This window comes from Cordyceps fumosorosea, assembly GCF_001636725.1.
Source record: "Cordyceps fumosorosea ARSEF 2679 chromosome Unknown scaffold_29, whole genome shotgun sequence".
NCBI classification, from domain to species: Eukaryota; Fungi; Ascomycota; class Sordariomycetes; order Hypocreales; family Cordycipitaceae; genus Cordyceps; species Cordyceps fumosorosea.
Genome location: NW_017387329.1, coordinates 177767 through 192019, shown reverse-complemented (window position 1 = coordinate 192019; position 14253 = coordinate 177767). Strand labels below are relative to the sequence as shown.

At 57.3% G+C, this 14253-nt stretch overlaps 4 protein-coding genes across 4 annotated transcripts; 2 read left to right on the top strand and 2 right to left on the bottom strand.

The window, feature by feature from the left end:
* Positions 1-119: 119 nt before the first annotated feature.
* ISF_08375 (Major facilitator superfamily domain, general substrate transporter) lies at positions 120-2093 on the bottom strand (the record flags this gene model as incomplete). Its single annotated transcript, XM_018851978.1, has 5 exons — positions 120-589; positions 667-1165; positions 1219-1454; positions 1509-1817; positions 2036-2093. The coding sequence occupies 5 exons, from the start codon at positions 2091-2093 to the stop codon at positions 120-122; spliced, it is 1572 nt and encodes a 523-aa protein (XP_018700875.1).
* Positions 2094-4227: 2134 nt separating this feature from the next.
* ISF_08374 (Transferrin receptor-like, dimerization domain protein) lies at positions 4228-6857 on the top strand (the record flags this gene model as incomplete). The annotated part of the gene is made up of 3 exons (XM_018851977.1): positions 4228-4614; positions 4699-6679; positions 6745-6857. 3 exons carry the CDS (start codon positions 4228-4230, stop codon positions 6855-6857), a joined length of 2481 nt encoding a protein of 826 aa, XP_018700874.1.
* A 3692-nt stretch (positions 6858-10549) lies between these two features.
* Positions 10550-12549, top strand: ISF_08373 (transcriptional repressor TUP1; the record flags this gene model as incomplete). Its single annotated transcript, XM_018851976.1, has 4 exons — positions 10550-10673; positions 10756-10837; positions 10923-11799; positions 11857-12549. The coding sequence occupies 4 exons, from the start codon at positions 10550-10552 to the stop codon at positions 12547-12549; spliced, it is 1776 nt and encodes a 591-aa protein (XP_018700873.1).
* A 676-nt stretch (positions 12550-13225) lies between these two features.
* Positions 13226-14145, bottom strand: ISF_08372 (hypothetical protein; the record flags this gene model as incomplete). The annotated part of the gene is made up of 2 exons (XM_018851975.1): positions 13226-13694; positions 13811-14145. The coding sequence occupies 2 exons, from the start codon at positions 14143-14145 to the stop codon at positions 13226-13228; spliced, it is 804 nt and encodes a 267-aa protein (XP_018700872.1).
* Between the last annotated feature and the right edge of the window lie 108 nt (positions 14146-14253).

The following is a 14253-nucleotide window of genomic DNA, read 5'->3' as shown; positions in this document are numbered from 1 at the left end:
GGTCTAGACGAATGCAAGCCACAGTCCAATCTTTCCTCTGCTGGCGGGTAAGGCAGGGCGCGGCCACCCTCATCTGGGTGTCACTTCCCGGCCATAATGCGGTACTCTGTGCTATCGCTTCACCGGCGCGCCATCAGCGGCCGCCTCTCATCGTCGCACCTTGGGCTACCACTCCCCTCCCCTCCCTCGGCCGCCGCCTCCACCTCCGCCCGCTCCTCCGCCGCAGTGGGGCCGTCGCCCTCGACGATCAGAAACCCAGGGATGGCACCGAGGGCGGCGGCGGCGCCGAGAAAGAAGTAGGCGCTGATTATGTAGCCATGGTGGGCGCCCCATGTGAAGACGCGGCCGGTGGATGCCGGCCCGACGGCACGGAAGATGCCGCTCATCATGGTGGCGAGGCCGTTGACGGAGCTGAGGACGCGCAGCGACCGGCACGAGTTGTTGAAAAGGATTGTGGTGGAGGGGAAGGACATGATGAGGCAGAACGCCTTGAGGAGCATGACGACAACGATGGCAGCGAAGCGGACGCGCGCGCTGGTGAAGAGCGAGGCGTACGGCGTGGCGCAGTATACGATGGGCAGGAAGATGGCTGGAGAGAAGGGGATGGTCAGCGGGCGGTACTCTAGCATAATCTATTAAGGGAGGGTGCAAATGGGAAAGACGTACAGCAAACGTGAAAAGTGCACAAGACGCCAAAGCGAGTGACCAGGACCGGATACACGATGAACTGGATCGCAGCGCTGGTGATGCCGTAGATGACGAAGATGGTCCCGATGGTGCCCGGGTCGAGGCCAAAGCCGCCGTTAAAGTAGAATGGCGGCCGGTAGTTGTCCGGGGTGCGTGGGATGACGGGTGTACTGAGGAAGACGCTGATGTTCTGGTCGAACGAGACCGAGTGAAAAAAGAGGAACGAGTAAGAGAAGAGCGCAAGCATTGTCTGGTAAGTCAAGACCTCGGCCCAGGCTGCCTGCGTATTGGCACCGGCGGCGGTATTCGTCGCAGGCCTAGACGCAGGTGTCATGACATCGCCGCCATCATAGGTTGAGGGACCTTCTCCGCCGCCGTTCCGTCCGATCTGGGCCCGCCTGCGCGAAAACACGCGCGTGAGGCGCTGACCGACCTGGAGGCCCCAGTCGTCACGATCGCGCTTTGTCACGAGGGTTTCCTGTCGAGATTTTGGTGAGTTGACAATCTAAGCAATGAGGCGGCCTGACGTACCTTGAGGAAAAACGTGACGCTGAATGTGGAGATTAGGAAGAAGATGCTAGCGAGAAGGTTGGGTAGGGCGTAGGGAAAGGTGATGAAGAAGGGGATGCGGCCAAAGAGGTCCGGGAAGCGCTTGGCGGGCTCGGCGAAGAAGCCGCCAAAGGCCGGGCCAATGACAGAGCCGAGGGACCAGACAATTGGCATGATGGAGAAGGCGCGAGGCTGGAGCTTCTTTTCAGGGACGAATTCTGCGACCATAGTGCCAATGATGCCCCCGGCTCCTGGGTGTGTTGTGCACTTACTATTTCCATTGCTACCGCCTTGAATGATGCGGACGGTTATGGCCATGGCTAGGCTCTTGGACAGACTCCAAACGACGAAGCACGTCATGGTGCTGAGCAGACCGATGATGAGGATGGGCTTACGGCCGTAGCGGTCTGCAGCGCCGCTCCAGGGCACGGCGGCGAGGCTCTGGGCTAGGGAGAAGGCGCCGGAGATGAGGCCCGCCCAGCTGGCGATGTCGTTCTCGGCGACGCCGAAGCTGCGAATCATGTCTGGGACGTAGGGGTATATCGAGGTGTAGGCGATGGGCTCTGAAAATCGGGCAATGGCTGTCGAGGAGGAGGCTTGTTAGCGTACGGTGATTCATGGTGCGGCAAGATACGGGGGCGTTGGTTATGATGGGGCGGTATTTTGATCAGCTCTGGAGGATAATAATGGTTTCAAGGAGGAAAGGTGGGAGTTGCTGAGATGAAGCTGTCTGCCTTTCTTCAGGCATGGTATCCTGGGGACAGGCCGGCAAACAACGGAGAGCAAAGCTTTTGCGTACCGAGAATCGCAAGCTGCTGGATAGGCAGCTTGGGCTCAGAGTCTCCATCTTTGGACATGGTTACTGCAGGCATTCGAGGACAGAAATGGATGCATTGGCCAACGGTAACGATTTTCCGGTGGTCGTCGAGGCGGAATCGACGGCGGAAGCGCAGGGGAGGAATGGGGATGCGGTGGGCGACTTTCACAGTATATCCATACGGCGACGCGGAAATACCATTCAAGGCAAGAAGCATGAAGAGAAAAGGGCGAATCTGGGAGGCAAGAGGAAGAAGTACGGATAAGAGATGGTACACAAGGCAGATTGGGGCGAGATAGACCTTGGAAAGTCGGGATCGGGGAGGATGCAGAAGGGCCTCGTGCATCGATACTGGCACAGCATGGGTGGGACAAATCGCGGGCCGAAAGGCCATAGAACTATCGATTATCTGTACTTATTGGTTTATTTTCCTAATATATTGGTATCAACAGCGCCGCCAGCTTGGATCCTCATAGCGAATGGGCGGCTGGCTCTCGCCACGCTGCTGCTCCGAGACAAAAGTGGCTTACCCGTCGCCACCGATGACGGAGATCCTATCAGAACAAAAAGGGGAGGTGGGGGGTGATGAATTATGCCACCTTCTTTTGGGCCATGCACTTGTACCAGAGAAGGACATCGAGAGATTGTTACCAGGGAGAGACATCGAGATTGAGGTTCAGCCACCATCGCGGCTCCGGGAAAAGCAAACATTGGCAGCTTACCAGGCCACTGAAGTGACACGGAGACGGGTTGGTGCTCCTTGGGAGCTGCGGTGATGGCTTGCACTAAGTCACAATTTGAGGATGACTTGGGGACTTGTCTGTAGCCTTGGGTGCTTCGCAACCGGGAGATGGGAGTTGGGTTGGTGAATTAATCAACTGGAATGACCGCGCCGCGCTGTGTATCGGATGCAGAGGGCACGGATAGCTGTCAGCCAGCCTCAGGTGTGACCCCATGGACATGCCTCGCATCGTCAGCTGTTGTGCACAGTCCCTCGCCGTTAAAAGAGCATGCTGGTAACCCAGGTTACACGGATCAGGGAGGTTGGCTGGTTCTGGCAGCGCAGCGAATGTGCTACCCTCCGTCTGCCCATAAAACTACTCTTGAGGGGCTAGATATTCAGTCAAGCGGACAGCTCTACCCAGGGAGCTGCTGTTGGGTATCAGCAGCGGTTCTATGGTTTGTCGTCGTTTTGGACTCTCCCCCGTGTGTATTCCAACAACTGCATCTGCGATGGAATAGTAAGAACAAAAAACGCATAGATTGCATAGCCTCGTACATTTTATCTGAACGTCCTTGTCTTGGCTGATGTAGCCTTTTGTTAACTTGCACGTTGAAGATTCGTAGCTTGTGGCTACGAATCCGGCAGGCTCCCGCTCCGGGCCGGACTTGACGCGGACGCGGAATGCCGCCGCGGGGTAACTTAGTTAGTAATTCGTAACTTAGTGCGGATATTATTCGCAGTATGGAGGGAGAATGGCCTGGATGTCCGCATTGTAGATTGCACAAGTACCATTGCCATACAAAAAAGCTGTGCGAGGAACCCACCCGCCTCTCCGCTCGGGAGCCGTACCCTGACGTCCTGGTTCCCGGCTCCAGTGTCTGTCTGGTATGATTGCGACATGGATTCCTTGCAGAAATGCCCTGCTTCTGACGTGCTGAGGAAGCTGGTTCTCGATTTGAAAGAGGGGAGGACAGCATGTGTAACTAGCTATTTCGTCTTCTTTCAATGTTCCACATCTCTCTAAGCTTTTCATCATCTTCTGTTGATTGAACTGGCTTGATCATGAAATCGTAAGTACATCTACATACTTTTATATATTTCAACCCTGTTTTCCATCAATTACTCTTCGGCCTTTTGGAAACTCCGCTTCTGGCCGGCGCTGCACTGAGGGTGCACCACCCGAATCCGCCCTGGCCACGCGGCTCTCGCCTCGAGACCAACGCCAACACCAAGGCACTCTTGCGCCAGAACATTCCCTCCCACCAAACACACACACGCACACTCATCCACGCCAGAGCGCAAACGCAGCCTTCAAAGGGGCAGCACCGCTCCCCTTTCTCGTCACTCTTCTTCTCCTCTTCCTTTTCCTCGAATCCTGCCATTAACTTGCGCAAGGTTCTTGTTCCCCTTTCGGTCCGCCGCGGCATCACCACCGCCGCCGCCCGAGAAAATGGCCGCTACCGTCCACCACCACCACCATCATCACCACAGCGAGTCGACGCCCCTCATCAACGCCTCCCGTGCCGCCGCCCTCGCCGAGCAGCGTCGCCGCCGTGAGAACAGCACCTGTCGCCGCTTCTTCCTCATCGCCGTCTCCTGCATCGCCCTCTGGGGCCTCTTCTCCTTCTTCTTCCAGGCATTTTTCGTCTGGCCCTACCACTACCACCGCTCCCACAGCGGTCGCCACTCGGCCACCGATCGCGACTCCGGCCGTGGTACCCTGACCTTCGAGCAGCTCCAGGCCATCCTGCTCGACACCCCCGACGCCGACAAGGCCCGCGAATGGAGCCGCTACTATACCGCCGGCGCCCACCTTGCCGGCAAGAACTTTTCCCAGGTGCGTCGCCACGCGCAGGCATCGTCATGCCTCATCTGCGCTCCATGATCAAAAACAAGTAGCTAACATCACTTCCGACGATAGGCCGAATGGACGCGACAAAAGTGGGAGTCTTGGGGCGTCCCCGCTAGCATCGCTACCTACGACGTCTTCATCAACTACCCCGTCGACCACAGCCTGTCCCTGCTGGAAAAGGCCAAGGGCCACTCCAGCTCCTGGGACGTCTCCTTCCGCGCCTCCCTCACTGAGGACGTGCTCGATGAAGATCCCACCAGCGGCTCCCCCGACAGCATCCCGACCTTCCACGGCTACTCGGCCAGCGGCAACGTCACGGGCCAGTTCGTCTACGTTAACTACGGCACCTACGCCGACTACGAGGACCTGGTCGGCGCGGGCATCGATCTCACCGGCAAGATCGCAATTGCCAAGTACGGCGGCATCTTCCGTGGGCTAAAGATCAAGCGCGCGCAGGAGCTCGGCATGGTCGGCGTGCTCATCTATAGCGACCCGGGCGACGACGGCGAGCGCACCGAGCAGAATGGCTATGCCGCCTACCCTGACGGGCCTGCGCGTCAGCCAAGCAGCGTCCAGCGCGGCAGCGTCCAGTTCCTCAGCACCCGGCCCGGCGACCCGACCACGCCGGGGTACCCATCCAAGCCGGACTCCCCGCGCGCGCCCCCGGGTGACGCCATCCCCAGCATCCCCTCGCTCCCCATCTCCTATGCCGACGCGCTGCCGCTGCTGCGCGCGCTCAACGGCCACGGGCCCAAGGCCAGCGACTTTGGCAGCCCGTGGACGCGCAACCTCGGCCTCGCCCACAAGGGTGTCGAATACCATGTCGGCCCGTCCCCGGCCCACCTCGCCATCAACCTGCACAACGAGCAGGAATACGTCACCACACCGCAGTGGGACGTCATTGGCATTGTCAACGGCACGGTACCCAATGAGGTCATCGTCGTTGGTAACCACCGCGATGCATGGATCGTCGGCGGCGCGGGCGACCCCAACAGCGGCTCCGCCGTCCTCAACGAGGTCGTCCGCGGCGTCGGCGTCGCGCTCGCGGCCGGCTGGCAGCCGCACCGCACCATCGTCTTCGCGTCCTGGGACGGCGAGGAGTACGGGCTGATCGGCAGCACCGAGTGGGTGGAGGAGTACCTGCCTTGGATCGACGACGCGAACGTGGCCTATGTCAACGTCGACGTGGGCGCGGCGGGCCCCATCTTCCAGGCCTCGGCCGCGCCGCTGCTCAACCAGGTGCTGCGCGACGCGGCGACGCTGGTGCCGTCGGCGAACCAGAGTGTGGCGGGCCAGACGGTGGCCGACGTGTGGGACGGCCACATCAGCACCATGGGCAGCGGCAGCGACTTCACCGCGTTCCAGGACTACGCGGGCGTGCCGTGCATCGACATGGGCTTCAAGGCCGGGCCCGTGTCGCCCGTCTACCACTACCACTCCAACTACGACAGCTTCTGGTGGATGGACACATACGGCGACCCGGGCTTCCGCTACCACCGCAGCATGGCCCAGCTGCTCGGCGTGCTCCTGGCCGAGCTCGTCGACAGCCTCGTCATCCCCTTCCAGGCCGCCGAGTACGTCGACGCCCTCGGCAGCTACCTCGACCAGGTGGAGAGCAAGCTGCGCCGGTACGACAGTGGTGGTGACGATGGGGATCACGGCCACGAGGACTACGCCAGCATCGAGAGCATGGATGACGAGACGCTGTTCCTCGAGCGCGGTCGCGTCGGCGGCGGCGGTGATGACATGGCGAGGGGCAACGCGGACGCCTTCTGGACCAGTCTCAAGGACATGCGGCTGTCGCTGGCGCGCTTCCGCATCGTCGCGGGCGAGCTGGACGAGCAGGCGGAGCGCGCGCGCGAGGCGCTCGACCGCGGCCTGCCGTGGTGGAACGTTGTCGGCAAGATCCGCCTGGGCGTCACCGTGCTCGTTGTCAACTACAAGTACAAGGGGCTGGAGCGGCACTTTTTGTTCGAGGGCGGCCTGGACGGCCGCAGCTGGTTTAAGCACGTCGTCTTTGCGCCTGGTCTGTGGACCGGGTATGCCGGTGGTGAGTTTTTTCTTTTTCGGTCTGCAACCTTTCCTGCACCTTTTGCTAACAAGAAGGGTGAATAGCGGTGTATCCCGGCCTGATGGAGAGCATTGATGCCAAGGACTACAGCAATGGGTTGAAGTGGTCTGGCATCATCAACAAGTGCATTCGCAGAGCGACGAAGAGCCTGCAGTAGGCGTGCAAGCGGAGGGCGTGATTTGGTAGTACATGATGTTATGAAATGTGCGAGAAACATTTGGACCTCAAGGGAGTCTTCTTTGCGCAAGTACTCAGAGTTTCTGCAGGTTTTATGAGCCGGTACATTGTATTGTCACGCTGGTTGAAAACAAGCCATGCTTAGTGCAGTGTCGATGAGCTCGACGCCTATACACCACAACTTAATACAAGCCCAAGATAAATAGGGATCTCGTTGGCAGTAACAAGTATTTGTTTCCCTGTCGAATATCTTGCCTCTCTTCGGCTTTTTATCTCTTCAAGATGTTTCACCTCTTTTGGTATCTTGCCCCCCCTCCTTGAGGTGAGATATACAGAACCTTGATGATAGCCGTGTGTGTAGCCGGTGGGCCGGAGAGTCTACATCAGTGGCGCGCTGTTTGCTCCCTGTACCAGTGTGATTTTGGAAAAAAAAAGAAGAGGGCTTTGGATAATACAATGTTGCAGCAACGAGGCACAAGCGTGAAGATCGTCGGACAAGGGGAGGGGGCGTGTGATACATTTGGTAGCTCAGCTAGACCCCCACAACTTCCAACAGCCGCATGTCTCTCGGAGGGGGGACGAAAAGGACGGAGCAACCAGGGGCGAGTTATTATTTGCTTGCTTTTCTTGTCGCAAACGGCTCAGCCGGGGATGCAGGCTCGGCTACGTCCTAATATCTACCCACAATGCCGTAAACTACTCACCCAAGTCTGAGCGACCAAAAATGTGCTCTGGAAGTCAAGCGCTTGTTCCTTGGTGCAAGAATAAGGCATAGAAAGTACCTGCCACGTGGTAATCGTGGTACTTTGTCGAGGTGACATGATATGACAGGAATGAAATTATAACACACTATCCGTGGTAAGTCATACGAACAGCGGCTGCGGACGGTGTACAAACAGAAGCTGTGGGAGTATTCGTACGTACAGTAGTAATTCGTACTGCAATAGCAAATACATATATACTTGCATCGGGTTTCGCATGCTCCTATTATGCTTTGCTGAGTCGAGGGTGCATCATTCCGTGCGTCAAGCCACCTGATCAATCCCTTTCTTGGATGACTGGCTGATCGCAACCCATCATCATCATCATCATCATCATCATCATGATAGAATTACCGGTATATTATTGGCATGAAAAGTCATCTCGTGAGTTGGTGAGATGTGACGATGCGGTATGCGGCATGCTGCGTACCTCTGCATGTTGCATACGTTTGCATGCTGCATCGGGTGGAAGGTGCGAATCCACCTCCCCTCAGCCGCAAAGCACCTGCCGGCAAGTAAGTACATACATACATGTCGCGCGGCCGACTTTCTTACTCCATACTATGCATTTCGGAAAAAGTGCATTTGCGGTTGAGGGGCATACGTCGTGCATTGCCAACTAGGTTACTAGACTTGCCCGTGGCCTAATGCGTCGCGATGCAGGTGATGGTTTAGTTAGGTCCATAGGTAGTTAGTAACTTGGAGTAGCGTATTTGCGGCTGCCGGGGGCCCCAGCCAAGTTCGGTAAGGGGGGGGATTATTTATTGTCCTGTCGTCCCGAGAAGGTGCCAAACTTGCGGCCCCCACAGGCCGCCACCCTTGCGCTGGAAACATTTGACCATTTATTTGACTGGCAATCTTTGACACCCCTCAACAACGGGCGGTCGCCTCTCGCTCAATGGCGTCTTCTGTGGCTGAAATGGGTGGGAAAGAGCTCCGGGTGGCTATTGGCACGGAAAGTCACATGTGTTGTTGGAAATTCGAGACATTTTAGAGTAAAGGACGGCTCCATGGAGCTTGATTCTGGTGTTTCGTAGCTCCTTTGTAGTTCTTTACCTTGAGTTGGTGATGGCTTCGAAAACGGGTGTTGACGTGATCCAGACTCAAATCGGCCCTGCATGAATAGCCCCAGCCCGGACTAGCATGCGCACTTGACGGAGCCGAATATGATTACGGAGTAAAAAAAGCGGGAAAAAGGTTTATGGTATTTTTCTGGACACATTTCTTCATTTTCGTTGATTATTCTTCCCCGCTTCAATTACTGACGACCACCTACGGATACAGCATACAGTCTGCTCAACCACGCACAGTAGACGGCACCGTTGCCGCCGCTCACGCCGTAAGTATATCAATACACCCACAGAAGTACCCCTACTGCCTGTCTGCCAACCTTGAACTGCATGTCACACGAATAAATTGAATCTCTGCGGCATGCAGACCACACCCCGCTGTCTATAACAACTGCACACACACCACCTGCTAGTGCTGCAGTCAGGGCACCCACAAAAGACGACGTCACCCCAGCCCCGGAAGAAACTCTCTCACAGAAAGCAGAAAGGGGTGGGTTCGTAAGTTGCGGCTGGTGCGGCGTAGAAAAAAATAGAATGACGAACAGAATAGAACTAGAGAAGTCAAAAAGAGACCACGTTCAGTAACGACGCAGGCCCGCTTCGCCAACCTGAACCCACCATCCACAGTGGCGGCGTTGGTTTGTGCCGGGGGGGGGCCACAACCGAGAGAATCAGCCACTGGCCACAGACCACAGACCACAACGACCAGCCTCCACAAATAACCCGCGACACCCCCTCTGCACGCCGTAAAAGCCAAAAACGAGAAACCCCCCTAGCAGAGTCCTACACCCCCTCCCCCTTCCGCTACCCTCCCCCTGGAAGCCCTATCCTTTGCAGGCTGCAACCTCGCCGTCTTGCTGCTGCCGCCTGCCGCCAGACGCTAAAAAAGAAACAGAAGCAGAGAGACATTCCCCACCTGTAACCACCAAGCCCCATTTGCCCCAAGCTGCAAGCACCCAAGCACCACACTAACAACCTACACTACACCCCTCCCACCCCAGCCTTCAGCACACCACACCAACCACAACTGGCCACTTCTCTCGCTGCAAGCCACTGTCCAGTGCTCACTGCTGCAGTTGTTCTGCAAGCTTCCATCTCGCTGCAAGCACCACCCACGCCGCCGCACGCCCGGCGCCAACAGGAGGCCCCACACTTGTCCCATCATCCCCAGCGCCGCCGCCGTGCTACGACCAGGACCACTAACTTTTTAGCCTGCACCTCCCGAGCGAGCGAGCGCCTTGCGTTTTGGGGCTCCATAACTTCCTTTCCTTCTCCTCTTGACCACGCTTCCTACCTTTCCTCTTTGTTTTCACCTCTCTCTTTTTTTTGCCCTCCCGCATCTCACCATCTCCACCATCCAATTCATCTCTTCAAATATCGTCGTCAGTATCTCCATTGACAGAACAGGCGCGACGGTTGCTTTTTCACGCGGCGTCTCTCCTTTTTTTCCCCCTTCCCCACGATAGCGGCCTTCTCTCTGTCTGCCTTCTGCCCCCGTCCCTTTTGGGCGGCTTATTTTTTTCTACTCTTTCCCTCGTGCGCCGGACGCTTGCCTCGTCGCCGCGACAAGGCTTCCCAGCCAACGCATCACCTCAACCCCCCCTCGGCGCCGTAACGGTTTCGGACTCGCCTCTCAACGCAACCAGTTGATTTTTTTTTCCACATCATCTGTGCTATTCTCCCACGTCTACGCGCCCCGAAAATCGTCTTGATTACTTGTTTTGATACCCCCCCGCGCGACCGAACTCTCTCGACACCCACATACCCTCAATCACTCGATCACGGCTCAGTTAGCCTAACGAAACTGCTTTATCGACGGACTTAACGCTCATCTCACGACAATGTATTCCCATCGTGGCATGGGGGCCGTCCCCCCAAGCAACTCTCGTCTCAACGAGCTCCTCGAACAGATTCGTGCCGAGTTTGATAGCCAAATGCGTCAGAGCGAAGGCTTTGAGCATCAGAGTATGTACTCGGCTGGTCACAGCCGCGATCATCCGTTCAACATCAAAACCCCCCTGCTAACTTTGCGCGTGTGTGGAATTAGTCTCTGCTCAGGTCAGCGAAATGCAGCTTGTTCGAGAAAAGGTCTACAGCATGGAGCAGACACATATGACTCTGAAGCAAAAGTACGTCTGTTTCCTCCTGCGGCTATAGCTCTCTCGCCAATTCCACCCTTGATGCTCTCGGCTAACTGGTCTCTCTATCTCTCAGGTACGAGGAAGAAATCGCTATGCTCCGTCATCAACTCGAGGCTGCTCGTAAAGGTGGCCCCGCTCCTGGTATGCCCGGTCCTCCCCAGCACGCCGGCCCTTCTCAGCCGCCATCCATCGCTCCCGGAAACGGACTCTTCAATGGTATCATGGCCGGTGGTAACCAGCAAGGTCTAGCTCCTCCCCAGCAGCATGGCCCTCCTCAAGAGCAGATGGGCCCTCAGCATCAGATGGGCCAAGGCCCTCCCGGACTCCCGCCCGGTCCTCCTCACCCCAACCAACCTCCCTATCAGCAGGGCTATCCCCAAGGTCCTCCGGGCCCAAATGGCATTGGCCCCCAGCCTCCTCAAGCAACCGCCTCCCCGGGCCCTAGAGGAAGTCGTGGCGTCGGCCGCCCCCCGAACGCCGTTGGCCCTGCTACTCCGCAGATCAACACCCCGGCGCCGTATCCTGCCAATGCTTCCCCGCAAGTTAGCCACCCGACGCCTGACCACCGTCTCGGCCCGCGTCCCCCTCCCGTCGGAAACTCCCTTGGTGACCTCGAGGTTGATTCTGTTGCCCCTCATAACAAGAAGACTGGCAACGACTGGTATGCCATCTTCAACCCTCAGGTCCAGCGCGTCCTTGACGTCGATCTGGTCCACTCTCTCACGCACGAGAGTGTCGTCTGCTGCGTGAGATTTAGCCACGACGGCAAGTACATTGCCACCGGCTGCAACCGCTCTGCCCAGATCTTCGATGTCCAGACCGGCGAGAAGATCCTCACTCTCGAGGACCACGGTGCTCAGGACATGACTGCCGATCTTTACATTCGCAGCGTCTGCTTCAGCCCTGATGGTCGCTATCTTGCCACTGGTGCCGAAGATAAACTGATCCGAGTATGTTCTTACTCCATTCTTGACGTGACCATCCTTGTCGCTAACTTTTCAAATCAGGTTTGGGACATTCAGACTCGCACTATCCGCAACCATTTCTCGGGCCACGAGCAAGATATCTACTCGCTCGATTTTGCCCGCGATGGCCGCACAATTGCATCCGGCTCCGGCGACAGAACCGTTCGACTCTGGGATATTGAATCCGGCACCAATACGTTGACTCTTACGATAGAAGATGGCGTCACGACTGTTGCCATCTCCCCAGACACCCAGTATGTCGCTGCTGGTTCGCTCGACAAGAGCGTCCGCGTCTGGGACATCCACTCCGGTTTCCTGGTAGAGCGCCTCGAGGGACCAGACGGACACAAGGACAGTGTCTACTCCGTCGCGTTCTCGCCTAACGGAAAGGATCTCGTCTCTGGGTCCCTGGACAGAACCATCAAGATGTGGGAACTCACTGGCCCTCGCGGTGCTCCCAACGCTCAGCCTAAAGGGGGCAAGTGCGTTAAGACCTTTGAGGGCCACCGTGACTTTGTCCTCTCCGTAGCGCTCACGCCTGACGCAAACTGGGTCCTCTCGGGCTCCAAGGACCGTGGCGTGCAGTTCTGGGATCCCCGCACCGGCACAACGCAGCTCATGCTCCAGGGCCACAAGAACTCGGTTATTTCTGTTGCTCCTAGCCCTGCGGGCAGCTACTTCGCCACCGGTTCCGGTGATATGAAGGCTCGCATTTGGTCTTACCGACCTTATTAGTGGAACGACGTCATAAATTGGTCCGCGTACGCATCATCACCACCACCAGCTTGACAGGTATGTTGACGCATAACGTGGTCAAGGCGGCGGACTAGCTGCTTCCCAGACTCTAGAGCGGCATGATATCCTCAACCTGTTTGGGATGTGGGATTTGGGACTTGATTGGTTTCTTTCGTCATTTGCTTTGGATGCTTTACTTGGTGCGTTATTGCCAGCTTTTCCCAGCCAGGCTCGCGGGTTTGGTTCTTTTTGGCTATCAGATCGACTTGCGTCAATTTGGAATCGGGAGTGTACGGGGAGAGAGTCGTGTTTTGCGTTTATCCCCTTTGTTATCTTATTTTCGGCGAGATGGTGAATGACAGGAAGCGGAAGCAGTTTGGGCGTATGGGAAAAGGAGGAGGAAATTTTCTTTGTATGTACGTTGAACCAAGACTGCCCTTGGGGGGCATCTTGGCGGCGACTTGGTACGGGAAGTCTTACTACTTTGCTTATATCGGTAATGAATGGTATTGTAAGAATTGATGTGCATTGTATTCTCCAAAATTTGCATGCTCTAATAAGGAATACTAGGGTAGTATTACCTGTCGTTACGTTGTATAAATCACGTCTCTTGCATTTTATGGTTCATGATGTAGCACGCGGACATGTCATCCGCGTATACGTGCCTCATCGCATCTCACAGCGATCCGAACAAGCTCGACAGCTCATCCCCGGCCTTCTTCTTTGACTTCTTCGTCTTCTTCTTGTTCGGCTCGGCATCTGCCCCGTCCGAGCCGCCGCCCAACGCTCGACACTTCTTTCCCCTATTCGTAGGCGCGACGGCATACGTGTCCAGGCTAGACGTCTTGGATGGTTGTTTGGAGGAGGATGAGGCGGCGGCGCGGGCGGGGACGGACTCGCGCGATACGGCCACGCCCCTGTCAGCATCGATATTCTTCTTCTGGCCTGCTGCTGCTCGGAGACAAGGCGTCGAGGAGTCGTCCGCGGAACCGGTGGTGTGTGTAGTATAGTCGGGGGCTTCCTGCGGCGGCGGCGGCGGCGGCGGGGATATGGAGGTGAGAATGGATGATAGGCTGGCGAGGACGCTGAGGAGAAGCAGCCCGAGGGTGGCGTGCTGGTTATCGGCGATGAGTTGGGAGAAGCAGCTGTCGGGTCATCATTGTCGGGTCAGCGAGGTGGTTGACAAAACGAGCGCCCCGCGCCGGGTTTTTGATCGGGGCCAGATCATGAAAGGGGGGGATTTGAATGAAGGAGAACGTACAGGTACGCCTTGGGGACGGTGTGGTCGCGCAGCAGGGCAGCGCGCGCGAGAAACTGCCGCCGCCGCTGCCGCCGCAGGCGCACCCGCTTTTCGGTCGTCTTCGTCCTCTTGGGTTGGGACTTGCCGGCGGCGGCGGCGGTCGGCGGCGAATCGCGCAGGTCGGCGGCCAGGGAGCGGGCGCCGCGCCGGACGAGCTGGAAGGAGGACCACCAGTGCGAGGCGCCGTGCTGGTTGCGGTGACGTCGGTGGAAGGCCTCGAGGATGGGCAGCAGGGAAGTCGCGAGGGTGGTGAGGGCGACGTCGTCGGCGGCGGCGGTGCCGTCGCCGTGGTCCATGAAAAAGGAGTGGTAAGCGGCGCTGGTTGAAAGAGACGGGACAGCACGTGGCAGCGGGAGGATCGGGGAGCCGAAAGTCGGAGGTAAAAAAAAAAAAAAAAAAAAAGG